Genomic DNA, 27899 nt, shown 5'->3' with positions numbered 1-27899 from the left:
CACGTCAGACTGCAGAGGCTTCAGCCTTTTAGTTTAAAGACCCCCTACTGGACCACGCAGCCAGATGCCAGGTGAGCAGATATTGAGTGGCACCCAGGCCTGGTTCCCCAGGTACACTCAGGCTCTGGTGCCCTAGGCAGGGGGTCCGCAGGAAGCACCATCTACTCTCACAACTCATGATTCTTTAAAAATGTATTTATTCCCTCTGTCCACTGAAAGGCCTCGAGGCAGTGACACCCAGAAGCAATGAGCATGGCTAGCACGCAGCTCCCTGTCTCCAGGGCTGGGCATGGAGAAGGCTGGGCAAACCTGGGGAGACGCCGTGCTGGGATGCACGGCAGGGCTCAAAGGACAGCGCCTGTCAGAAAGCCACAGAAAACAGTGTGAAGTGGTGCTCAGTGGCCAGACCTGGGAAAATCTGAGATTCAAAAAGAATAATGATAGCAATGGAGTATAACTTGGAATTAAAAATAATCCATAGTGATTTTATTTAAAAAAGGGGTACAGGGGAAAGCATTTTTAGCTGATGAATACTAACCAATAAATATAAAAAGAATGACAGAAAATCACCACTTGGCAAATATTAACCTAATAACTGGTTTGTCTGAGGGCTGCCGAGGAAGCCAACAGGTCCTCATAGCGGCATCCAACATACTGCTTACCAGTGACAATGGAGGGACCTGACGGACACCCCCCTCCCAAGGGATCGAGTCTGGAATAACCAATGAGAGTCTCCCTACGTAAGGCAGGGAGCTCCAACTACCTAGCACCTGTGACATCCCTGGAAAAAACTTAACTCAAATCCAATCATTAGGAAACAGCCAAGTAAATCTGGGTTGTGAGACCTCTACAAGATGACTGGCCTGGACATTCAAAAGATGTTGAATGTTGTAAAAGATCCTCTCACCCCCAAAAGGCAAGAGGACTTTTCTAGATTCAAGAAGACCAAACGCAATGTGTCATCTGACTGGATCCTGGAGGCAAAAAACGAAAGTCCTAAAGAACACATTGGGGGAACTGGGAAAGCAAACTACAGATTCTATATTAGAAAAACCCTGCATCGGTGTCAGTGCCACAATGCCCGCAGGTGACTTGAACATGGCACAGGGAGGAAAGTGCACGTGGAGAGTCATCATGTGAGTCTTCACAGAATGCAAAGCTGCAGGAAGATACATTTTTAAAGGCAGACACCATTTTTAAAAAGTCATTTGCCATATGACACAGAAGACTGTGGAATAAACAGAAGAATGAAACAAAGGACAATGAATGAATAATATAAGTCCCAGGGAGACCGGCCACCAGGGGAAGTGCACACACTGGCCTTTTCCTAAGTAAAACCACCACCTTAAAAAGTAAAACACATGGGAAAGAAAATGTAAGGTAATTTAGCCTGTCCCCTCCAAACAGAAACTAAATTGGATGCCTGCTGAAACCCAGCACACTGAACAGAGGGTCTGAACAGACAAAGAGGCATCTCAGCCACCACCTGTCATTGACACACTCTTTCTCGGGCCTCTTGGGCCCTGACGTATTGCTGACTGTGCTGGGACCGCAGGGTCCCGACTGATCCTCTTTCACCTGGGCCCTTACTCAGGGCTGGGTTTGTATGCAGCTGGGCACCTGAGAAATGGAGTGACTTCTCCCTCCCCTGCCCAACCCTGGACAGAAAACAGACTTGCTTACTTTTTGCTATAAAACTGGTAGGTTCCCCAAGCTCAGTGCTTCTCTCTGGATGCATGGGCAGGCATCATCTGGCCGTCGCATCACCCCCATGGGGCCTGAAGTCAAGGAAATCAACACTCCTGTGCTACCCGCTACACTGAGTAAAGGTCCTTGGTTTCAGAACCCAGCACCCACGAAACAGTAGAGCTAACTCATTAGCTTGTAAGGAGGGCAAAACCAAATCCCATACCCAGTATGGGGAATGAAGGACATGCCACAGGTAGCTGCCAGCCAAGGCATGAGGAATGGAGGTCACTGAGGTTCAAGTATGACTTATCAAGAAACAGCACCCTGAGTAGTACAGAGTGCTAAGCACATGGGCACTGGAACCAGGACGTGGGGTCTGATTCTCAGCTATGCCACTTACTAGTCCAGGGACCCTCCTTAACTTCCTGGGTAAAAGGGGCTTGTGATGGACCTACCTCACAGAATAATAGTGACGATTAAGTGAATTTCTCCACATGAAGTGCTCACAGCAGTGTCTGGTACTCGGGACGCACTGAGCAAGCACTAACCACCATACTCTTATTCTTATTTCATCACCCCCGCAAGCTATTCTCATCGCATGAGACACAGAAAGGGATTCCTGAAGTGCCGCTCTGAGAAGGCATAGCAACAGCAGGGGTGGTCTGGTGAAAGAGAAATGAACCCGAGTTGGGCACACCAGCACAAATCCTGCCTCCACTGCCCACAGAACGGGGCGGTGTGAGCACTGGCAAACTACCCACTTTACTACCCACCTCACTGGCTGAGCTTCACCCCCTCCTACCTGGTCAGCAATTTACTCAACAAATTTGATATGTAACTGCTATGAAAAAACTAAACTATGACATGATGGAGAATAAGCCTTCTCCAGAGTGGGTCATCCGGGAAGGCCTCTGTGGACATGACACGTGAGCTGTGACCTAACTGGGCAATCCAGAGCCACCAGTTCATCCAATGTCTTCCCTTTCTGTAGGCTGGCAGAGCCCAACTCCCAAGATATAGGCTCGAAATGGCAATGTTTATTTGCCCAGCTTCCCCTGCAGCTAGAGGTGACCCAGTTCTAGCCAATGAGATGTTTGGGGTGGGGAGGGTGTTTCTGTAAGTATTTTCTTCCCTCATAAAAAGATGGGGGAGTGGCTAAGCCGTCCAGCCCACGTGGCCATGGCGGAGCCTGTGCGGGAGGAGCTCTCGGCCCTGACGGCAATTTTCTGCGGGCCCCACGAGTGGGAGGTGCTGAGTTGCTCAGGAGCACCTGGTCCTTCAGAAAACCTCCAAAGAAGATGTGGACTCAAGAGGAACGAAATGCAAAGAGAAAATGATTAGTGTACTGTTTGAAACAAAAGTAGAAGGAACTCAAAAGGTTTCTGGCATTGGAAGTCAAAGAGTATTCAATGTTGGATGAGTTACAAAAGGAATATGAAACTGCAGGACTTAAGCTTTTCTCCGGATTTGTACTTGGGTTGGTAAAATGAAATGGAAGACAGGAATCTTTTAGTAAAACAACAGTGTTTTTTGTTGTTGTTTTTGCATTGGATTTTGGGAGTGGCTAACTGAAATAGTCATAAAGGAGCAATTTTGAAGTTTCTCTCAAGCAGAATGATAGACATCATCCTAACTTCAGGAAAGAAAAACAGTTCTGTTTTATGGAATATTAAACATTAAAAACCCTGTATATTCTAATGTTTGCCAGGAAAGGCTAGGTCCAATAGATGCAACATTATTTGAAAAGTAAACAAAAAAAGATGATGGCAAATGAAGGAAAAAAAAAAAAAAAGATGCGGGAGTGTGGGGAGGACACACTTCCCTACTGTTTTCAGATGGTGGTGGTGGGAGGACTTTGAATTGCTCCAGCTATACAGTGGCTGAGTGGAGACAGTACCCCAGCTGGCCAACCAGAGGGGGAAGTGCTGAACCTACAGAGTCACAGACAGCCAAAGGGCAGCAGAGCAAACCAGCAAGTTCAACAGGTTTTCCTGAGAAACAGACCACCAGGCTGCCCCTCACAACAGATGCCTATTGAGTGGGGTTCATTCGTTCAGGCCATTTACTAACCAGACTCCTGTGAAGAGCTCATGTTCTAGCTGAGGCAGGAATGAAAACATATGTATTGCATAAAACGGAGCACACACTGCTGAAAAATGTAAGCTAAGAGGCAGTGATGTGGATCAAAAATTGATAGATCTTGGTTCAAATTTTTTATTCCACCACTAAACAGCTAAGTAATTTCAACAAGTTACTTAACATCTCTCAGCATCAGTTTTTCTAGAAATAGTAACACCTACTTCTAAGGTTTGTTATGAAAGTTACAAATTGTAAAGTACTCAGCACAACGCCTGCCATGAGAAAAGGCTGGACCACATGGCTACCTCTGGCTTCTGTAAACACATAACCAAACCTGTTTTTAAACCAGCTAGACCACTTGCTGACACATACCTAAAATCGTTTTTTCCACCTATACCAGAGCAGGTTCTTGTTCGATTCATAAAAATCTACTCTTTCCCCAAATCTTCATTTTCTGGCTAAGAACCATCATTTTCTCACATCTATTAACTTTTGCCACCAGCATATGGCTTCCTTTAAGTCCTTTTTCTGTGAAGAACAAAGCATTTACCTTTCCTAAGTTTTATTATGCACTCTGACGGAGGGCTAAGCCAGGTAGGGCGTTCCAGGCTAGGAGTCACCTGGCTTCTTCACAGAAGTCTGACACATGAAATTCCATTAGGAGCTTTGGCAACTTCCCAAATTAGTACAGGTCATGAATCTCTGAAGTCACTTCTGAGTGGTCAGATTTTCCAATTCCATAAATCCTCGAAGGACAACACAAAGAACTACTGATGCTTAGAGAAGAAAGTACCTAATTCAAAGCTGAGCCCCTAAATAAAGGTGCCTGCCACACCTACACAAAGAAGAGATATTCTTGGCAAAAGGAACACAATGTGCAAAATCTTTGAAACAAGAAAGACCATGGGATACCACTTCAAATCCAGCAGGATGACTATAATAATAATAATAAGTAATGGGTGTTAACAAGAATGTGAAGAAATTAGAATCCTCACACAATGCTGGTAGAAATGTAAGGTAGTATGGCTGCTTTGGAAAACAGTTTGGCATTTCCTCAAAAAGTTAAACACAGAATTACCATACTACTCAGCAATTCCACTCTTAGGTATATCCTGAAAGGATACACAGATGTATACATGAATCTTCATAGCAGCACTATTCAAAACAGCCAGAAGATGGAAGCACTCCAAATGTCCACAAGGCGCGCTGCACACACACAACGGAGTGTTTACTCAGCCATGAAAAGGAAAAGAGATCCAACACACACTACAATGTGGATGAGCCCTGAAAACATTATGCTAATCAAAGAAGCGAGACACAAAAAGCCACATATTGTCCAATTCCATATATGCCTGGGGTTGAACATCCCCCCAAAACTTAATCCCCACTGTAACTGTTCAGGGTGGGAAATGCTATTATGGTAAATGTAAGGTGGGGCCTTGAAGAGGTGATTAGGTTGTAGGACTGTGCAGTAGTGAATGGATTAACAATGGTGCTCATGGGCATGATTTTGACATTTTTAAAAGGAGAGTGCATGAGGAGGTTAGTGTTTCTATATGCTCTGCCCTTTTCACAATGTGATATCCTGCTGTCACTGTCACAGCCACAAAGACCTTCATCAGATGTCTTGCCTGGACTTTGGACTTCCCAGCCTCAGAAACTGTAAGCAATAAATTTCATTTTCTTATAAAGCACCCAGTTCCAGGTATTTTATTATAAGCAACTGAAACAGACTAAAATATTATATATGAAATGAAATGCCCAGAATAGGAAACCCATAGAGATAGAGCGATTAGTAGTTGCCAGGAGCTAGGGGGAGGAAGGAACAGGGAGTGACTGCTGATGGGAATGGGGTGGCAAAGAAGTCCTGGAGCTAGATAGTGGTGATGGTTGTATGTGGAGGGTTAGAAATCTTGATTCTCATTTGATTTTTAGAATAGGGTTTTTAGGTAAATAGCATGTACGGGTCAAAAGCCCTCAGGTAGGAGGCCACAACAGCTCATCTAATCAACTCTAATCACTGCTTGGGTGTGGGATTGTATACTTTAATGATTTTAGAGCTAACAGGTGGTTGTCATATTGATCCTGTTAAGAGACTTTAAGAATTGCTGAAGAGAAAGATGTGAAAAAATGTCTGCTAGGGGCAAGCTGTCTGTTAGTGGAAATTTTGGAGATAATTATACTTAGATTTTATCATAAGAATGCAACTTTTGCTTAAGGAGAGGTCATTCTTTAGATAATGAGCCAGTTTGACCACCTTAGCTTTTCACTAATTGTACTTTGGAATGTCATATTGTTAATTTTACTGATGTTACTAGTTTCCATTGTTTAAGCTATACTTAACCATAGGTAACTTTTGTAACACTGCCCATGTCCTTGTGTCCTTTTGTAATGACTGAATCAACTGAATTTTCTTGTGAAACCTCCTTGTCTTTACAATAAAAAACAGAAGTTAACTTTGAATCAGGGCTATACCCAGTTTCTCCTTCTAACTGGGGAGTTGCTGAGGTGCAGTCCCTTTGGGCTTCTCATCGTATTCATGGTGCTTTGAGTAATCCTTTTTTGCGTCTCTGTTACAGAGAGAAGTGTAACAGTTGTACAACATTGTGAATAGACTTAACTGTATACTTTAAAATGGTTAAATGGTAAATTGTAAGTTATGTGTATTTCACAGAAAAGGAATAGTGGGGAGGGGAAGATGGAGAGAGGGAGAGAGAAAGAGCGAGGGAAGGTTGGCCATGGTATATTCAGTACATGTGAAATAAGTCTTTATGGGTGGGGTATCAGAGAGTTGAAGCAGAGTTAGAGATAAGCATGGACCAGATGATGTGCTAAGATATTTGGAACTTTTCCTGTAGGAAATAGAGTTAAAGTTTTAAGTAACAGAGGCAGATGTTCAAATCTTCTTTAGTAAAATAACACAACTATCACCCATGAAGTAAATGCACTTACTGTGCATTTGTGGCCTTATTTAACTCTCACAACTCATGTGAATCCAGTTTATAGATGCAGAGTCAAAAGAGTGAGACAACTTGTCCAAAGTTCCAGAATTAGTAAAAATGCCAGGGTTTGAGCTGAAGTCTTACTGTCTTTAAAGCCTATGCTCTCTTTGCTGTGCTTCATTTAGAAAGTCCAGTATAAAAGAAACAGACAACAGTCAGGGAAATTGGATAAAAAGCTACTGCAATAGTCTAGGCAACAGATAGAGAAGGGATGGATTTGAGAGAGACCTAGGAGGTACAGCTAACTAGCCAAAGAACTATTTGCAGAGACAAGGAAAAGAAATTCAGTGATTTCCCCGAAATTCTTGGCTTTGATGAATGGGTAAATGATGGTCACATTCGAATATAGTTACCTTGGCACCCATGTTCTTACACAACCAAACACATTACGTTATAATGTGTAGGTATAACAGGCTGTCATTCTGTATCAAAGAATGCCTATTTTTAAGAACATTCAAGAATCTGTTAACACATATACTTTAAGTAATATGCCAGTCTAACCAGAAATACTTTTCTCCATCAAAATTAGGAGGAAGTGGATTTTTCAAGCTCTTACCTGAGTAGCCACTTGGCCTTCAGACAGCATGTCTCCATAGAGATCTATCCTGGGCCCACTTCCTATCCATGCTCCACTGTTCCCTGGGTCATCCTTTCCCTTCTGTCTTTTCCACCACCTGTACATCAAGGAGTCTCAGATTTGAATCTTTAGCCCAAATTTGTCTATTTAAGTCCAGATTCACATACAGTAGATGCTCTTACCAGCATCACCTTAACTAACTTAAATTGGAATAAATGACTCTCTCCAAACCCTCCATAAAACACACAGGCTGAGGCCCAAGGCATGATGAGGCCTTAGAGCCAGTAGGCTTCACTCTAATATATCCTCAAATTTTTGCCAGCTACGTTGTATGTTCTCAGATCCAAACGTATTTATTCTCAAATCTGTTTTGCTATTTGTATGTGTTATGGTAATTATGCCCTTTTAAGGATAAGTATGAATGCAAAGAGGGAGTAGTTTCTCTGTAAGCTAGGCTGTATGCTTTTATAAGGCTCATTACAGATAAGTTTCTGCAAACATTGATTAGGTGTGAGAAAAAACTGTAAAAGATTTAAAAAACAGAATTCTAGAGAGATTCTATATTCAAATTGGTTCTCAAATGTCTATGTCCTTGTTTAGCTTTAAATAAAATGATATTGGAAAATGTTAACTCTGCAAAGATAAGGTCAAGATAGACCTATCCTAAAGAAAGTCTTGGGACTACATTAAAGATTGGTGTGTTTTAATTTAAAATAAAAGCATATATCAGGTTTTTCAGGATTCCTGCTTTAATCAGCTTTCTCAATTAACGAACCAACTACTGGTCTAAATCATGTCAAGCTATATTCAACTGTCAAATAGATCTCTTTACCTAGTTGTCAACGGACACCTCAAACTCAATATATCCAAAGCTAAATTTATTTTTCCGCCAGCCACGGGAGTGCAATGACACAAGGAGAGTCAGCAGAAGATAAAAAGAAGAGGATGTCTCTCTCCACAAAGCCCATTCCAGAGTGACAGAAGCAGCATAGGCTCTATGACAATACTGGGGGACCTGATCACACCTCTCAGCGTTGGACACATTATCTGGGCAACAAATCAACACAGTAACCATGACTCTTTGAGAGGGAGACAAGAAATCTAGGGTTACCAGTGGTGGGAAGGGGATGGGGAGAGATTGGACAAGGGGCATAAAGAATAAGTACGATTTGTGACAATATACGTATGTATGTATGTATGAATGAATGAATGAATAAATAAAATAAAAAATAAGTAAATTAAATAAATAAATATATATATATATATTTTTCCCCCTTCCAAATCCGTTCTTCTCATCCTTTGTCCAGACTAGAAGTCTGGGAATCATTCTTGACTCCTCTATGTCCCTCAACCCACACATTCTTAATCACCAAGTCCTGTTAATGTTTCTTCAAATGTTTTTAAAATCCATCCCCTACTTTTCTTACCCTTGTCACCGGGGTTCTCGATCTGGGGACTAGCATAGTTTAGTGGAAAGAACGAAGCTTTGAATCCACAAACATCCATGATTAACGGCTCCTTCCGACAAAGGCTCTTGGACGATATGAAGCACGCAGTGCTCGAACTCAGAGAAGCGGACTAAACAGCGGCTACGACCAACGGCTCGAAGCCGGACGACAGCCGCACACCTGCCGCCTCACGTCGCCCTTCCTCCGTGCATTGTCCACCCGACGCCGCCCCCAAGTCAGGCCCCTCGTCCAGCCCCGCCAACGGCCACCAGCAGCGAAGCCCAGACCCCTCGGCGTGGCTCACGGGCCCTTCAGACCCGCCAGGACCGCCCCCGCCCCTCAGCTGAGGGCAGCCACCGCACGGTCGTCCCCGCATCCTCGCGGTGCGGACGCGGCCGGCTCACCTGCTGCAGGTACTGGTTGATGGTGATGTGCGCCATAGAAGCCGCGCGGCGAGCACCGCCCACAACGCCCGGGTTCCGCCCTGCGCGTCACTTCCGGTCCGGGTCCTTCTCCGGCCCAACGTCCCCGGCACGTGTTTCCCGCACCTTGGTTCCGGAGGGAGAGTGCGCGCGGGCGCAACCCCGGGGCCGGCTCGGTGACGTGCTCGGGCTGAGGAGGATTGGGGGTGTTTTTGTGTTGTGTCCCTCGCTTCTCAGCCGGAGTGCCACCGCTCTCCTTGGGTTTTCGGGCCTGCCAGGAGCTGAGAAGGGTCGGGGTTCAGTGGCGAGTGCAGCCCCACGCAGTCTGGCTTTCCCCTCCAGGGATCATACGCGCGCGGCCGAGCCTGGCCTCGGAAGCGCTTCTCTAAACCCCTCAGGAAGGGGTCTCCCTGTGCACGCGCCCAAGCCCTCAGGAGGTGGTTCCCCGCACGCCCCCGAGCCCTCAGGAGGTGATTCCCCGCGTGCCCCCGCGCCCTCAGGAGGGTGTCCGCGCGCGCCCGAGCCCTCAGGAGGTGGTTCCCCGCGCGCCCCCGAGCCCTCAGGAGGTGGTTCCCCGCGTGCCCCCGCGCCCTCAGGAGGGTGTCCGCGCGCGCCCGAGTCGTGGGCGTGTCGAGTGCGGCCCCGGTAGGGGCGGGGCGTCCTGCGCGCGCCCGAGCCCGGGACGGCCTAGGCCGCGGCGCGGCGGCGGTTGAGCTCCGGGCGGCGCGCGCGGGCGGGCGAGGGAGGACGCGGCCGGGAGGGGCGGGCGGCGCAGCCATGGCGGACGAGGGCCCCCGGAAGGGCAGCTTCTCGGCGCTCGTGGGCCGAACCAACGGCCTCACTAAGCCCGCGGCCCTGGCGGCCGGGCCCGCCAAGCCGGGGGGCGCGGGCGGCTCCAAGAAGCTGGTCATCAAGAACTTCCGAGGTGGGCGGGCGCGGGGCCGCTCGCGGGCCGGGCGCGGGCGCGGGGCGGGCGGGCGGCCGCGTTGACCCTCTCTCCGGCCCACAGACAGGCCGCGGCTGCCGGACAACTACACGCAGGACACGTGGCAGGAGCTGCGCGCGGCGGTGCGCGCCATCCAGGGCAGCACGCCCGTCAGGTGCAACCTGGAGGAGCTGTACCAGGTAGGTCCGCCCGCCGAGGCAGGCGCGCGCCCGCCGTCACGTTTACCGCAGACGGACGGACGAGGCTCCGTTTCCAAAGTAGGGAAATGGCCCCAAGTGCGCTTGGCTGTTTGCGTGTTTCACTCAAGCGGACTGTTTTTTCTGACGTCCGCTTTTTACGGGATAACGTTAGTTAGTTTACTAATATCTACATTTTCCGGTTACTCAAGCGACTGCGTTATAAAAGTTATAGAAGATACAAAAAAGGAAATTTGAATCACCCGCACTCCCACCGCCAGAAGAAAACCGCTGTTGGTAGCTGGTGTGCTCAAGTTCAAGTCCATGTCCTAAGTTGTGAGTTGATTATGTCTTCTTCACCAGCCCTGACTTGCATACGGTGTGTACTTCATCGAGTTTAAGCACACGTGTGCGGTCGTGTGACAGCACCGCAGTCCAGGTGGAGACTTCCCATCCCCCGGAGAGTCCCCCGGGGTTGCAGCAAGTCCCTCCCCCGACTCCCGGCTCTGGCCCATCCCTGATCTGCTTTCTGTCACTATGTTTTCCATTTGTAGAATCTCGTCTAAATGGAGCATGCATTTTGCAGTCTTTAGTGTCCGGCTTCTTTCACTTACGACAGTGTTTTTGGGATTCGTGCACACTGTGTGATAGGGATTTGTTTTTTCTTATTACTGAGTAGTATGGCTGTACCACAATTGGTTCATTCATTCACCAGTGAATAGACATTTGAGTCTCCAGGTTTTGGTTGTTATGAATAAAACTGCTGTGAACATTAGAGAATAAGTTGTGTGTGGACGTACATTCTAATTCTTTCAGGTAAATGTCTAGGTCTTCTCAGGGTCATATGGAAAGTGTATGTTCAATTTTATAAGACATTTCCTGTTTTCCAAAGTGGCTGCCCCGCGTTGCATCTCTGCCAGCAGTGAACGAGAAGTCCAGTTGTTCCATGTCCTTGCCAGCATTTGGTGGTGTCATTCTTTTTAAGTTTAGCTATTCTAGTAGGTGTATAGTGGAATTTCATTGTGATCTTAATTTGTGTTCCCCTGCTGATTGATGTTAAGTATCTTTAGTTTATTTGCCATTCCATGTATCTTCTCTGAATCAAGTGTCAGTTTATATCTTTTGCTCATTTTTTTATTGGGTTTTTAAAATTTTCTTATTGAGTGTGTGAGTTTATTATGTATTGTGGATAAGAGTCCAATATCAGATATTGGGCTTGCAAATATTTTCTCCCAGTGTGCAGCTAGTCTTTTGATTCTCTTAACTATGTCCCTTGAGCAGGAGAACTTTTAAATTTTGAAGTCACATGTATCTGTTTGCTCTTTTGTGTGTTGTGCTTTTAGTATGTAAGAAATCTTTGCCTAATCTAAGGTCACAAAGATTGTCTCTTGTATTTCCTAAACATCTTAGAGTTTTAGCTTTTACATTTAGGTCTATGAATTGATGTTGAGTGAATTGTGAGGTATAAATCCAAATTCAGTGGTTTGCCTGTAAATGTGCACATATTTTAGCACCATTTGTTGAAAAGACTGTCTTTCCCGGACAGAATTGCCTTTGCTCTTTTGTCAAAAATCCGTTGTTTGTATATGAGTGGGTGTAATAAGTTGTGAAATCCGAGAGTGTGACCCTCCAGCTTTATCCTTTTTCAAAGTTGTTTTGGCTGTTCTTGATCCTTTGTATTCCTACATGAATTTTTATTTATTTATTTATTTTTATTATTATTATTATTATTTTTAAAGATGACCAGTAAGGGGATCTTAACCCTTGACTTGGTGTTGTCAGCACCACGCTCAGCCAGTGAGCGAACCGGCCATCCCTGTATGGGATCCGAACCCGGGGCCTTGGTGTTATCAGCACCGCACTCTCCCGAGTGAGCTACAGGCCGGCCCCCTACATGAATTTTTAAATTTGTTTGCTCTTTTCTACAAAAGAGCCTGCCAGGATTTTGATTGAGATCATGTAGAATCTAGAGATCAATGTGGGGAAAATCAATGCCTTAACAGTATTGAGGCTACTGATCAGTTACAGGGACGTTGCTCCATTTACTCAGTTCTTTTTTTCTGTTTCTCTCAGCAATGCCTTCTAGGTTCAGTGCACGGGTCTTGTACGTCTTTTGTGAAATTTATCCCTAAGAACTTCATATCTTTGATGGTATTATAAATTATATTTTAAATTTTAATTTCTGGTTCTCGCTATTATATAGAAGTATAACTGATTTTTATGTTTTGATTTTGTGTCCTGCTGCCTTGCTAACCTCACTTATTTCTAGCACATTTTTTGTAGATTTCCTTTAGATATTCTGCATAGGCAATCATGTTGCCTGTGAATAGAGATAGGTTTACTTCTTCCTTTCTGATCTGCATGCCGTTGATTTCCTTTCCATGTCTTACTGCACTGTTTGGAATCTCCAGTACAAATGGTTAATAGAAGTGGGGAAAACGGGGTGTCCTTGTCTTGTTCCTTGTCTTAGGAGGGGAAACCTTTCATTGTTTCACTTTGAGTATGATGTTAGCTATAAGGTTTTCATAAATACCCATTATCAGGTTTTGGGTGTTGCCTTCTATTCCTTGTTTGCTGAGAGTTTTTATAGGAAATAGATTCTGCATTTTGTCAAATTTTTTTTTGGCATCTATGTGTTGAAGTGATCATATGATTTTTGTTTCTTAGTTTGTTAATTACATTGATTGGTTTTTCAAATATTAAACCAGTCTCTCATTACTGGGATAAATCCCACTTGGTCCTGATGTATTTTATATATATATAGAGAGAGAGAGAGAGTGTGTTGGATTTAATTTGCTAACATTTTGTTAATTTTTGCATCTCTGATCACGTGCAGTATTGGTGTGTTGATTTCTTGTTATGGCTTTGTCTAGTTTTTATATCAAAGTAGTGCTGGCCTCATGATTTGGAAAATATTCCCACCTCTTCATTTTCTGAAAGAGGTTACATAGAATTGGTATTTTTTTCTTCCTTAAATGTTTGAGAGAATTTCCTAGTGAAGCCTTCTTGGCTTTTTGTGGAAAGGTCTTAAACTCAGATTTGCTATGTAGGTACAGAGCTATTTAGATTGTCTATTTCTTCAAGTTCACTAATCTTCTGCAATGTCTAATCTCCTCTTAATACCATCTGCTGTAATTTTCATCTCATGCATTGTTTTCCTCTGTAGGTTTCAGTTTGAATCTTTTTTGTACCTTTTGTGTCTCTACTTAACTTTTTGAACATATGGAATACAGTTATAATAGCTGTTTTATTATCTTTGCTAGTTCTATCCTGTCTCTGACTAGTTCTGTTCTACATGGTTTTGACTGATTGATTTTTCTCCCCATTAAGGCTTTTGTTTTCCTACTTCTTTACATATCTGATAATCTTTGACTGAATGTCAGACATGCATTTTAACTTTTCTGCTGGGCATTCTTGTATTTCTATAAATGTTCTTGGTCTTTCTTCTGGACACAGATTTTTTGGAAACAGTTGCATCTTTCTGAGTCTTGCTTCTAAGATTTGCTAGGTGGAGCTGAGCAGTGTCGTGTCCAGGGCTGATTGTCCGCACCGTGGAGACAAGACCTTTCTGACTACTCTGTGGTTTTCCTGTCTGGCTGGCAGGAGGCCACTATTCCAAGCCCCAGATGAGCTCCAGACACTGTTACCTCTAAACCTTCTGGTTCTTTCCCTAGTCTTGGGTGGTTTCCTCACACACGTGCTCGTCATGCTCTGCTGAATACTTCCTTTCCTCATCTGCAGCGTCCTCCCTGGCTGCACCTCTCCCCACCAGGCGCTCATCTTGAGGACTCACTCGAGGCCCCTGCACCGCAGCCTGGAAACTCTCCATGCAGGAAGCTGGAGTAGTTGGGACCTGTTTGTTTCCTATCTCTCTGAAATGTCTGTCTTTCATAATCCAATGTCCATAGCCTTAAAAACTACTGCTTTGTATATGTTGTCTGTTTTTTTTATTATTTCAGGCAGAAAGGTTAATCCAGTCCCTTTACTGCACCTTTCAACTTAATATAGTATTATATCTTATATTAAAAGCTTATTATTCCTTTATTCCTGGAGATTTGGCTATCTGGTATCAGTTGCCCCATTGTTTTTTCCTTAAAATAGTGGAATTACTTTGCCATGCCTTTCATGCAGTGATATATCTTATAAAACGGTAATTACAGGTGTTATAAACAATGTTTCCAGAGGCCCCTGGTGTCCATCTTGAAACCCTGAGAGCTAGTGATGCTTACCCCAAAATGGCAGTCACCAGATTCGTCCTTGGGATGAGACATCACACATTCCAGGGGCATCTCTGGAGGTGCTGTTCCACAAGGGCACATGTGGGGATCAGTTGATCCGCTTATTGATGGGCGTGTGCAGTTGTCATCTCTCTGTGCACAGGCAGACTTCTGGCCTCTTACAGAGCCACACCAGTGAGTCTGAGTGCACCATTAAATCATGAGCTGCCTCACATCTTTCAGAAGCAAATGGAATAGAAATAGGAGTGATAAACTAAATGTGAGATTATTGATCTCTGATAAAGCAGGCAATGCATTTGACTTGATGTTTCAAAATAAAGTCTAAGTTTTTGCTTAGGTGATGTGGTATATACTTTGCTAAAGAATCTTACTTGGGAGTATCAATTCTCACCAGTGTTTGAAAGGTTTTGGTTTTGGATTTTTATTCTGCTCAGTCTTCCCAAAGTGATCTCTCTCATTATCCTGTGAAGGCAGCTTCTACTCCTTATGAATAATTTCAGGAGCCCTGTCAATTTCATGAGTCTGATTCTGCTAGACTGTTGCTTGTTTGTTTGTTGCTTTGTTTTTTTTTGGTAAAAAGGGTCATTCAAAGTATGGTGATGAAAAAGTCTTCACACACCCATCACCCACAGTCATTTTCCTCCTGTAATGTGAGGAGAATATTTTGAAGGCATAAATATTTTGTTTGCTTTTAAAGACCTGAGTTTAGACCTGTAATAACTACTCACAGAAGAAAGTGCGTTTTGTGTATCTTGTGTCTCTAGATTTTAGTCCTTCTTTTCAGCTTAATGAGACAACAGAAAACTGAAGACTATGTTTCGAGAAGAGTTTCAGAGAAAGGCTAAGTGTTGATTTAAGACTGATTATTTTTTGCATAAAAACAAACCTCCCAGAAAGAACTTTAAGGTAGGCTGTCTTTCTTGAGTCACAGAGTAATGTCTCTATGAGGTCCTCATACCTGTTGATAACTTTCAGTGAAGCAGAATGATAGTAAAGTTAGGTATTGAATGTATTGATAGGATTGCTAATACTGATTAGAAACAGTGAAAAAGCCCAGAAAATGGTAGACAAACAAGCACATTATTTGATGGACCAATTTGAGAAAGTAACAAATCAAGAGTGAATTCAGTACATAAGTTAATCAAAAACAGGAGAATATACAAACTTAAATAGAGCAGGCCTGATAGAAAGGACTTCATAATTCAACAACTGTCCTTATTCAATAAAATAGTCATTTGTATTAGGTGGTTTCCTTCCTGTGACACTTGGGGCTAGCAATATACTGTACGCGCCGTGTTGATGAATGCAGCTGGGAGACAGCACTGTTGCCCTGGGAAACGTCCCTCTCATGAGTTTCTTCTCACTCAGATTTGAGTCCTAATTTAATTTTTATGTTGTCATTACTCACTTCTTACTTGGGGTCAGGCACTGCTGGCACCCCCTCCCCATGGGGTGAGTGGTTACCGTGTAGTAGGCCTGCCCTGGCGTCGGGGCAGATGCTGCTGCTGCAGGAGCTCTGGTGGCTCCTGAGCTCCTCGTGTCTGTGAGAAGAACACCGTGCTAGGCTCTCAGCGCGTGCTGTGGAGCGAGAGCCGGGGGCTTTGCCTCGTGCCCCGGCGCCGCCATTGTGTCTTTCCGTAGTCAGCTAGGCCTCCGTGTAACAAGGTGTATTTGAGTGGTTTTCCTGAGCGCTTACAGGACGTTGGGTGGCTGTATGTTTGGCCTCCGCTTCTCCCCTTCATCTACAGCGACAACTTTCAGCACTCGCCTGCTTTGTTCCTTCAGGATTTCCAGTCTGTGATAAGTTTCTCTCCTTTTTCTGTCTAACCTCACCTTCAGCCCCGAGGATCTTTATGTAAAACAGATCATCTTCCAGAATAGGCACATCCTAATTTAATAAATGTTGTACAGTTCTTTTTATCCCACAGCTAATTTTAATTTCTTGTTTTGGCATTCCACACTAGAGGGGAGTGATCGCCCTTGTCCACAGGAAGCATTTTGTTTAAGTGGCGATGAATGCACTCGGGGGTGATTGTTCCACACTATAAATAGGCAAGCATTTGACGTTAACATGACTGTCTATTTTATTTTAATATGCTTGTCTATGCTAATACAGTCATCTGGAGAACTAAGGGTATGGTGGCTATGGCAGAACCAACTGATTAGAAAGCAGCCATGTGAGGGGGGCACTATGTGAGGGAAAATAGAAAGCAAGTCTCCCTCTTGACTAAGTTTATTCGAGGGAGCCTCTGTATACTAACACAGCTGGGAAGCACATGCAGCTTCCTCTCCACCTCCAATTATTGGATTAAATTCCTTTTCTCTGGGTGTGTCTTTAAAATGTGAGTGGCCACAGCACAGCAATTCGAAGCACAGTGTATTCGTCTGATTAGGTGCTTTTTACATTTAGAGAATATATTTCTAAAACGGGAAGAAGCTCCTATGTTGTGCTGCTCCTGTGACAGTGCAAAGCAGTCTTCCAGGATCCCTGCCAGCGGGGAGTTGACGGGGTGGGGAGGGAGAGAGACAAAGGCCACTGGCCTTCAGGGCACAGAGGTGCCTGTGAGGTGAAGAGTGACCAGTGACTCAGCACACCACAGGTCTCTGTCCCTGTCCCCATGGTCCCCAGGGCCCCCAGGTTCCCAGTTTCAAAACAAAGTAAATCTCGGTGTGCTTTATGTACATAGGAAGTTTGTGCCAAACAGGATATGTAAGAGGAAAAGTTGGTTATAAAATTCAACAGTGATGTGCCGCAACTGGGAAAAGGTTGTCTCAAGGGTTTGGGTTCCTGGTTTGGGAATTAAAGCATTCGACCAATGGTCCTCATAAGACACTGTTTCATGAAGGACATGGCCACCGAGCTTATCTTGATTCATGCCAAAAAAAATACATTTTCTTCACGTGACATGTAAAAAGTTATTTCGTGATAATTATGTTTGTGGGTTTTGTTCATGATTAACTCTTGTAGCAAAGCCTTTGTTGTGAGGTTATTCTGGGTCTTTTAAGAAAGGAAGGTAGATCTTTGACTAAATTGTAGACACAGAACACAAAGTGATGCCGTTGAAAGTTTGAGGAAGAATTAGAGAATGCAAATACAGAAGCGTCACTTATTTCTGTAGAAAGACGGATCGCAGGGCGAGGCTTGTGGAATGTTTTTTGTTATTGTGCTGATAATAAACTTGCTAGAAAACATTATAATTGTCATTTCACATTCTCTTTTGATCTTTGTAAATATGCATGTATTTTATATGGTAGTAATTATTGTATTTAACTTAGGTTAATATAATATGTAGCAGTTCTAATATTAACTAGTGGAATTATTAATACTTATCCATGTTGCGGTAGTAAATATCTTTATAACACTTTAATTTAACTTTTTTCCTATGGGAATCTTGTATTTGAGTTAAATTCAGATTCTTTGAAGTGTTTTCATTCTGTATATCTCCACATTTTTTTAGGTTCAACACTAGTTAATAGAAAAACCACATTTCTGTTTACATTTCATATTTGAATTGAATAAGGTTCTGGTTGTGTGCATGAGCTTTGAAAGGAAATTTTACTAGAGCTGTTTAGAATGTACAAACATTGTTTCTTTGATGTGAGTAAAAATATTTTAACAAAAATTTTCTGCCTTAACAAATTGCCTGCTTCTTCATTAAGAAAAAACTTAAGTAAATTACACATCTTGTCTGCAGAAAAATAAATAGGAAGCAGTACAACCTGGTCTGTGTCGCCTGGCAGTCACGATTTCTTTTCCCTCACCTCATTATGGACAGAATCACTGCCCTAGTCAGAGTGAAGGGAACTGGGATCCTGCTCCCGTTCTCCCTCTTGTCGGGAAGGTGGATATTCTTTGTTCTCGAGTTGTGATTTCACATTGTAATCATCAGGGTAAGCTTACACATATTGTGATCCCACCTCTGACTAAGGAATTGCAGTATCCAGCAGCAGGGCTGTGGGGATCAAACCTGTCTTGAAGTTCCCAGTGACTGTGGCGTGTAGCCAAGTTTAGAGACTGTTGCACAAGAGATAAGCCAAGCACTGTGAGATGTTCAGAAATGGTGTGGGCCAGTCTCCTGGGGCCCACGCATGGCAGGTGTGGGTGAGCAGGGGTCTTACAGTTTTGGAGGCTGGGAAGTCCAAGGTCCAGGTGAGGGCCTTCTTGGTGGGAATTCTGTACAGAGTCCCGTGGCAACATGGGGTATCACCTAAGGAGGCTGAGTCAAGAGCACATCTGTGTGCTCTCCTTGTAAAACCAGTCTACTCTCTGACAGCTCATTAAACCATTAACCCCTTAATCCGTTCATGTGGGCACAGTCCTCATGATCAAGTCACCTCTTAAAGGTCCCACCTTTCAAATACCGTATTAGGGATTAAGTTCCATGTGACCTTTGTAGGGGACATACATTCAGACTATTGCACCAGGTATGGGTAGGTGCCCCATGTTAACTGCTGCTACCTGCCATTGTACCAAACTATTACTGGACTCCAATGTTTCAGCAGTAAGTGCCCTAAACTTGACTATCATAAATTTGTAGATTACCTAAGGGGGGGGGGGCTGCCTTTTTTGTTATGCTTATTGCTGTGTATACAAATACATATTTTTTTAAAGAGCTCATTTGTTCTTACTGAATAATTAGTTTATTCCCTTTGTTTTTAGGCTGTTGAAAACCTTTGTTCTCACAAAGTTTCCCCAACTCTCTACAAGCAGCTGCGCCAGGTCTGTGAAGACCATGTCCAGGCACAAATTCTTCAATTCAGAGAATATCCTTTTTTTTGGCTCATGAACTTTCTATTTATTAACTAAATCTTGTAAAACAGAACATTAATAGGATAAATAACTAATGAGTATCCTAAATATTAACACTTTTTAAAATTCCCTTTTATTGATAGAATGAAATGCTTGAATTTGTTTCACAAGTAAATATAATTGTTTTTAAGTGAAATTTTTACCAGTTGAATTACTTTGCTGATCTGAATTAAAGAGAAACAGTCTCCTTTATTGGGTCTGGTTGAAGTATTTAGGAAAAAGGTCTGGAAAACGTCTTAAAGTTTGAGTTCTGCTATCCTTTATTCTAGTAACAACCATCTTACTAGTTTTCTGTTACTTGTAACAAACTTCTGCAGACTTGACAACTTAGAACACCACCCACCTCTCAGCTCACAGCTGTGTCTGTCAGGAGTCTGGGCACGATGAGTGGCTTCCCTGCTCAGGGTGTTACCGGCTGCAGTCCAGGTGTCAGCTGGCTGTGTTCTCATCTGAGGCCAGGGTCCTTTTCCTGGCTCATGAAGTTGCTTGGCAGAATCCACTTACTTGTGGTTGTAGGACTGAGGTCTCTGCTTTTTTTCTGGTGTGGCCGGGGGTTGCTGTCAGCTCCACAGGGCCTCCTCTAGCAGCATGTTCTTTATTGCTCCTGGGCCGCAGGAGAACCTGCCTCCCTGCTGTGCTCCAACAGTCTTGTGTGATGTCACCTAGTCATGGGAATGGGATCCTGCTATATTCGTAGCCCCCCTCACAACCGAGGGCTATATACACAGGGGTGGGCAGGGAGGTGTCTTAGAATTTTGCCATCATACCACCTATGATACAGATGTCTATAGGGGATCTCTGAGTTTCTTGGCACCCTATAGAAAGTCCTTTAATCTGGCTTCAACCCAGGCTCCCGGTCATCTACCTGGTCTCATCAGGTAGGAATCAGAAGGCGTATTTTATAATTGCAGAAAGTCTACTTGTGACTTTACTTTTGGGGGCCTCCATTCCTACATATGTAAAATTAGGTGGTTGAGACCTGCTCATTTCTAAGGTTTCTTCTAGCTTGAGGAATCTTTTTCCCGCTGTCTCTCCTATGGTGTGAAACAGCCACTCTACCTCCATTAGCACAACCCTCAGGGTAGCTGCAGCGGTTGGTGTTGCCTAATGTTGAGGCGCCTGACATGAAGCCCCTGTGCTCCAGAGTGAGATGTCTCCCTTTAGACAGTATTTCCAGTGCTCCCCGTAAGTGGGTGCATGAAGCCAGTTCTAGTTCTGTTGTATTGGCTTATGTACACCCACTCTATAATATTCTCTGGCAAAGCTCTGTCCTAAAGATTGTGAGGTTGTTCAAGATACTGGTGACCACACATGAGCTTTTGGAACCTGGCCAAAGAGCACCATATCTCAGGAGGCACCTGCGAGGGTGCGCAGAAGCTTCCACCCGCCTTGGTGCCACAGCTTAGAGATGCCCTGGGACTGGGTTACTGGTTCAGGACCCCTGTTCCAGGGGGTCGCATCTGAGGACTAGCCTGAGTCCTAGGCATGGAGGGACATCAGCAGATACCTGAGCTCTTCTCCAAAGTGTGGACCCTTGTCAGAGTTGGCTGGTGGTGTTTTGTCCTGGTCTAGTTGCTGTCCCAGTTGACCTGAAAGCTACTTTTCGATTACTTGATCAAATTATCTTCCCGCCAGTTGATCCTACTCTGTGGATTGACTGATGTGCTCATTACTTCACTCATTCAACATGTTCTACTTCCTGTCCTCTCTATGGCACTTTAAAGTAGAAAAAATGGTTAGCACGCCTGACTTCTACCCTCCAAGAGGTCACAGCCCTATGGTAGAGACAAGCGAATTACTGTATTTCCTTGATGCTGTGATGAAACTGTGATTGTAAGAACTACCATTTTTTTCATAAGAGGAAAAAAAAAGTATCATATTAAATGTCTTTATTAACTTTGAGGCATCTTGAGTTCAAAAATGTCCAGCTATGAGAGTTGAGACAAGACCTGCAGTATGTGAAGCATTTGGGGCAAAGCTTCCCAGAGGAAATAACCCTAAATTGTGTCTGAGGATGAGTAGGATCTAGCGAGATAGAGAGAAAGAGGCATCAGAAGGCAAAGTGTGAAGGTGTCCATGAGAATCCTGGGCAGCTTGGCATGACTAGAACTCGGCAGAATTGGTGGAATTTGAGGCTGTAATGCAAAGTTGCAGATGGAATTTGAATCTCTGTGTATGCTGTTAAGGCGTTGGACCTACGTCTGTGAGCATCTGAATCCTTACACATTTTTTTAAGCACGAACCCAGTATCATTAGATTGTTATATGAAGGGGACTTTGGCAGAATGATGGGTGGATTAGAACGTAGACCAGGCACACCACGGCCCAATTTTGAGTCAGCGCACATTTTTAAACTATCTGTCATGTGACAGGCATACTGCTGGGCCCTGGAAAAAAATAAATATGAGTATTCTAGCCCTTCACAGCTTAAATTCCAGTGGGAATGGTGGAAGCACAGAGATGGCATTTCTGCAACAGCGTGGTAAGGGTTTCAAAGGTTTAAACAGGCTCCTGGGACACAGAGAGCAGTCAGACTGCCTGGGCAGGGGAGTGTTGTAGGGAGGAGGTCAGGCTTGAGCGTGTCCTCAAGGATGAGTGAGGTGCCGTGGGCCACCAGGAGCAGCAGGTGCAAAGTCCCAGCATTGAGGAAGGGAAAGGCTTACTGCACAGAATGGTAAGGCGCATTTGCCACTGGCAGAATCTCTGAAAGGGGGGATCTAAGGAGAGGGGGTGCTGAATTGGGGGGGGTCTCTGTTAAACTGAGAAGGCATGGTTTATCTGACGGAGATTCAGCTGAGGTGTTCAGGTAGCAGAATGGCACAGGTTTTGTCTTCTAGGAAGACAGTGTGCCTGTTTGTGTGTGTTATGGTGTAGGGATCTGTGGACAGTCACCAGGCAGCGAGACCACTGAGTTGGAATGCCAGTGTCCTTGGTGCTGTGGAGAAGCTGGGCTCCTAAAAGGGAATTCACAACAGGGAGGGAGAGGGTCTGACTGTGGCCTGGAAAGATGAGTCAGAAAAGGATTAGGGTGGTTGGAGGGCCTGGTTTGGGTTGCGTTGAGTCAGAAGGCGGTGAGGAAGCATTCAGGTGGAGGCTCCTGATACACTCTTGGAGCTCGAAACTGCCCAGGAAAAGTGAGTGGAACCATCTGAGGATAGGCGGAGGACCAGTGTCAGGCGGGAGGAGAACCTAGGAAGTTCTCATGCGGGAATTGAGGTAGGAGGTTTAAAATGGCAACCAGGTTACTGCCTGGTAAGTGACGTCTAATAGGCAGCGACAGGGTAGCTGGGAGGACTGCTCCTAGGCTGCAGTCAGACATCATCCAGTAAATGACAAGTGAGTGTTGGCGTCAGACCCTGCACTGCGCGCTGGTGCAGGGGATGATGGCACGGTTCCTGCCTCAAGAGCTCATTTTTGCTGGAGAGAGTTGGCCACTTCTAGTGGCCAGGTGTTAATGCAATTGTAGATAACCAGATACCCGCTTAGCAAGTAATATTCCAAGGCAAGCATGGGGCTGGAATTTTCTAACACTTCATGTAACTCTGCTTTCTAAGTTTTAAGGAATGCTGCCAACTGTATTTTGGTAGTATGCTGATGTTGAGGCCAGTAGATGGTGGTCTCAGGAAGGCTTCAGGAAGTCCTTTATGGATGAAACAGACCAGATGTCCAGGTAGAGAAGGGACTCCTGTGGACTTGAGTCATCTCCTGCTATTTTACCATAATCATTCCTTTGTTTGGTGTGTTTGATAAAGTCTGCACTTAACCTGTCCCTTTCAAAACAGACTGCCTACTTTTGGTTATATCCCTTCCCCCAAATAAAGAAGATTCCTACATATGCCACACGTGCATACCCAGCCAAAAGCAGCTGCTGCTGAACCAGCACCACATGCTGCAGGACCATGTGCCACCTGGGCAGGCTAGACCACTTGAAGAGTGCTTGAGAACAAACCAACTGTCCTCAGAATCTAAGCTGTACATAACAACAGATGGACTCCCTCTCTCCTTTCCCTGATTCAGCTTTGCAGTGTTGCCGCTCTGGTTAGCCACAGGAGGTAGGTAATGCTGAGCTGCCCATGAGTTCACCACACGCGAAGCAGTGCGCCAGGCAGAAGGGACCAGGCAGGAGTAATAAAGAAGTCTTTGCTGTTGTGAAAGTCACAGAGCTCCAGGGGTACCTCTGTAAGCGTGTGTATCGTCCAAATTCATGATGGCCGACTGTGGGCATCTTTATAAAGATTCTGTGCCTATGCTCACTTGACCAGATATGCAGTAGCATATACTTGCCAGCAGCAGGCCAAGCTTTGGGCGTTCAGAAGTTGGCTTACTTCTCACAACACTGAGCCACAGGTCCCTTTACCTGCCATATTTTCTAGACGAAGAAACTAAGGCCCAAGACAACACAGCTGGTAAGAAGTCCTGTATTAGTGCTGGGGGTCAGAGGGGAACAAAACATCAGTTCTGCCCTTGTGGGCTCTGTAGACTAATGAGGGACAATAACTAAACAGCCAAAGAAATGTAAATTTTGATAAATATTATGAAAGAAAGTGTTTTTCTTAGCAGTCTTAACAAGGGGGCCTGGTTTAGGTCAGGGGTGCCAGGTGTCCAGTGACTGCTGCCTAGCGGGTGATATGAAAAGGACAATCTGTGGTCATCTTGCTGTCCACTGCGCCAAGGCTGTGGACGTGCCACTTCACGGGAACTGCAGAAGCAGGATGACCCAGTGTAGAAAACGTGGGTCGAAATACAGCCTGTCACTCTCATACCCTAGTGTGAGCACCGTCATTTTGCTCCTTTTTCTTTCTTTTTTTAAATTACAGACATGATGTGTAATTTTTTCTCCGTGGTATGAACATTTTTGCTGTTGGATTTTTGTTGTTTGAAGACCTACGTTAACTCACCTCAGTAGATTGCATACCTCCCTTAGCTGGGCTTGGCCCTTCTCCAAAGTGAGGAGAAGTAGGTTGCTGGAGAACCTATCGTAAGAGTAGGCTAGTGACAGCCTCTCACTGTGTATGTGTGTCTTCCAACCTGAGATTCTCTGCATGTGGCATTGTGGCTACTTGTATCCTAGGATCTGGAATTGACTCTGATGTTTATGCTGTGTAATACTGCCTTACCATTTCATGGGTAAGTAGCAAAAAATTATTTTGTTCCCATGGGAAGTAGCAAAAAATTATTGATAGAAGATCTGTATTGATTTTACAGAGCTATTTCAGGCAAGGTATTTCTCATCTAATAAACACTCCACATAGGACTTTTCCATCTTGACAAGACTCTGCACCAGGTCGAGCTCTGCCTTGGTTATTTGTGATACCTGAGCTGCCCAGTGGTGTCATTTTCACTGGTGTTGGTTTCGCCCTGTTACATTTAAAGGACCTGGGCTGCCCCCCTTTGAACAGAGCTCAGCCATAAGCGGGTAGCCCCCCAGTGGAGGCCAGCCAGGATGTCCACTGCATGCTGTGTGGCTCTTGTTCAACACGGGATCTCTGTGGAGGTGCTGCCTCATCGCCTGTCAGGTGCACTTGTGACTGGTTTTTGTTGTTCTTTCCAGACTGTTCATATAGGTTCCTAATACAATGGGCCATTACAGGTTTAAACGGTTAAAGAAGAGTTCTTCCAGAGTAACTTGATAACCACTGAACTGTTAGGTCTTTGCTGTGACTATCTTTAATTTATTGGCAGTGCTTCCTGAGAATTCCACAAAGCCTCCATAGAAAATAAAGTGAGCTGTTTTGTCTGGAGCCACTGTAGTTTTGGTCAGCAGCACTCACGGTATGATAAGGCACAGACCCGCCATCAGTCCCTGGGCCACTATTCTGAGCTTCCATGTCCCCTTCCCAAAGCATCTGGCATCCTGCCCTCCTCATTAGCCTTCCCTGTGTCAGGCTCAGCTTGGCTGATGGAAGATTCCAGCACCTGTCTCATTTGTCCATGTCACACTTGACCAACATGTTTTTCCTCCTCACTGTGTGCTGAGGGTTTCGTGTATCACCTCATGTCAGCTGAGGCCACACGTGAAGAAACGACCTGGAGAAGTTGTTCACTTGGCTGGCAGCACGTAGCTGATCATGGTAGACCAGGACATAGACCTGGGAACTCCATGCTCCTTCCTCAGTGACAGCCAACGTGTTCCCGCACGGTGGGAAGACTAAGTGAGGTGGGTATGTAAAGCGTCATGTGGTGCAGATGCCTGAGGTTTCAACTTGGCGTCCCAGTTAAGGTGGCGCAGGGCTCTGTACCGCAGCTGCTCTGGGAGCCCATACACTGTTTTCTTTTTCCTACGAACTACACTTTGAGCCTTTTAAAAAATATATTCTTAAGATTCGAGCTGAGAGTGTTCATAATTTGGTGCATAAGTTAGAATTCACATCAGCATTGTGCAACGTTGGACTTCAGTGAGGCTGGAAGTTATCGCACCTCGGCCGTCTTCCTCGCCAGCTGCCAGTTCTCTCGTGCTCTTAATAGCACCTGGCTTCCCAACTGCTGAATGCCCAAGGCACGCAGTCACCATCTCTAGGAGCTCTGCTGAGAGGTGTGGTGTCTGCCCTCTGCGGTGTCAGGCCTTTGGTCCAGCCACTCCGACCCATGGCACTTATGCCCTGGTGGTTAGTTTCAGCAGTGTAGTAGAGAGGAGGCAGGGAAGCTGGGAAGGAGCAGTGACAAATGAAAGGCAGTAACAGCCGGGGATGCGATTAGAAATGGGTCCACATCTATGGTTTGTGACCTCTGGTTTTAGTCCATTTGGGTGGCTATACCAAAATACTGTAGACTGGGTAGCTTATAAACAACAGAAGTTTATTTCTCACAGTTCTGGAGGCTGGAAGTCCACGGGGCATTGACAGATTCAGTGTCTGGTGAAGGCCTGTCTCCTGGTTCATAGATAGCATGTGGGGGTGGGGGTGGGGGTGAGGGAGCTCTCGGGGCTTCTTTGATCCACTGATCCCATTCATGAGGGCACTACCCTTATGTCCTCATCACCTCCCAAAGGCCCCAACTCCTGATACATCACCTTCAGGGTTAGTATTTCAACATATGAATTAGGGGGGGACATAAGCATTCAGAGACAATTCCATGCTCTCTCTTTCAATATTCTGATTACTAAAATGTTGTGTAATATTCAATGGAGAAGAGCTAAAATTAAGGGATTAAAATGACAATAATTAAATTGCCCAACGTTTTAAAGTTTTCCTTAGCAGGTCTGCACAGACTCACTAGATAGTGTTTTATTTTTAAAGAAGATTAACACGTGCTGGCAAGATCATTGCAGACAAATGGTAAGCGTATTACCTTCTTTATTAACACTGGTTTTATGTATGGTGCACTCTCCCTGAGTTTTAGTCAGCACTGCTTTTGTGTCTGCTTTCTTTGGCCTCACTCAGCCAGTGTGGCTAGACAGAAAGGAGATTTGAGTAACTGGGGGCACATACCCTCTTTTAATCCAGCTCTCTTCTTTTCTTTTTAATGGCCTTGTCCATCTTCCCTCACCTACTAAGGAAGGTGTGAGCCAGATGGAAAGCTGAGATACAGACGTTCTGCCCTGAGTCTGTCCCCACCCTATCTATCCCTGCTAGTTGAACAGCAGACGAAGACAAGGAGGGGTGAGGCTCCATGCTCTTGGAAGAGGGCTGCCAACTCACCTGACCTCAGAGTCACCAGTCAGAGTCCACATGTGATAGGATCCATAAATTCCTGAGTGGGCTATCAGTGTTTCCTTAATCACAGTTTACTCCTGATCATCAAGCCTGAATTCCAAGTGTTTACTACAGATGGATAAGGAAGGTCTTAGAGTTTGTAAATATATTGACTCTAATTTGATTTTATGTATATGAATTTTTAGTGTGACCTAGCTGTTAATTACTTAAGTAAGAGAAAGGTAGTATTAATAGCTTTCCCTAAGTAGGTTGCATTTTTTTTGTTTTCTGAAGGAGGTAAGCAGGAGACAAGGAATATGTCGCTGTCCTGGGCTGGGCACCTGGTAGTGGTGGAAATAGGTCAGTGTCTACTGGGAAGGTTCTGTGCATGTGCCTCAGTGAGTCTGCCAAGGCACAGTCGGTCCTGCCATGGGAGGACAGGGCACTGTGGCAGCTTGGAATAGGGCATGGCCAATTATCCTGCTTCTTCCACACTGGCTCACAGCGCAGAGTCAGACACCTGTACCTATCCGAGACCCTCATGATAAGGCAACTAATTTTGTAATGTAATAAACTAATTTTTTTTAAAGCTTAGCACATCACCCCAATCTAATAAGATAAACCACATCAGTAAGGAATGACCAAATTTATTTATTTATTTATTTATTTAAATTTATTTATTAATATAATTATTTTTTTACATTCTAAGATGTTGTGAAGCAGTTGAGGGGGAGGGAGAGGGGAAGGAGAAAGGAAATAGGGTAGGAGGGGGGACATGGTTGAGACCCACGGCATCCCTCTCAATCCGGCAGGGGAGACCGGGGTGCTTCTAGCAGCTCAGTCATTGCTGGGCTGGATGCAGATGATGGGGTGGGACATGGC

At 44.8% G+C, this 27899-nt stretch overlaps 2 protein-coding genes across 6 annotated transcripts in view; one reads left to right on the top strand and one right to left on the bottom strand.

The window, feature by feature from the left end:
• The window catches only part of PCID2 (PCI domain containing 2), a 31368-nt gene extending 22095 nt beyond the window's left edge, over positions 1–9273 (bottom strand). For 3 of the 4 annotated variants that reach the window (XM_063102356.1, XM_063102359.1, XM_063102358.1), the window contains exon 1: positions 9200–9273. In XM_063102356.1, the coding sequence (XP_062958426.1) occupies positions 9200–9235 (36 nt within the window). In that variant the 5' untranslated portion in view covers positions 9236–9273. Of the gene's footprint in view, positions 1–7326; positions 7398–9199 lie in introns of those variants that run through there. The other variant, XM_063102357.1, reaches the window with a different exon arrangement.
• Positions 9274–9930: 657 nt separating this feature from the next.
• Positions 9931–27899, top strand: part of CUL4A (cullin 4A) — a 46113-nt gene continuing 28144 nt past the window's right edge. Inside the window, exons 1-4 of one of the 2 annotated variants that reach the window (XM_063101902.1) lie at positions 9931–10142; positions 10227–10342; positions 19238–19342; positions 26592–26660. In XM_063101902.1, coding sequence (XP_062957972.1) covers positions 9995–10142; positions 10227–10342; positions 19238–19342; positions 26592–26660 — 438 coding nt within the window. In that variant the 5' untranslated portion in view covers positions 9931–9994. The remainder of the gene's footprint in view (positions 10143–10226; positions 10343–19237; positions 19343–26591; positions 26661–27899) is intronic. The other variant, XM_063101903.1, reaches the window with a different exon arrangement.

Source organism: Cynocephalus volans, chromosome 7 (genome assembly GCF_027409185.1).
Source record: "Cynocephalus volans isolate mCynVol1 chromosome 7, mCynVol1.pri, whole genome shotgun sequence".
Taxonomy (NCBI): domain Eukaryota; kingdom Metazoa; phylum Chordata; class Mammalia; order Dermoptera; family Cynocephalidae; genus Cynocephalus; species Cynocephalus volans.
The sequence above is the reverse complement of the archived record's forward strand: the minus strand, read 5'-3'. Positions and strand labels throughout refer to the sequence as shown.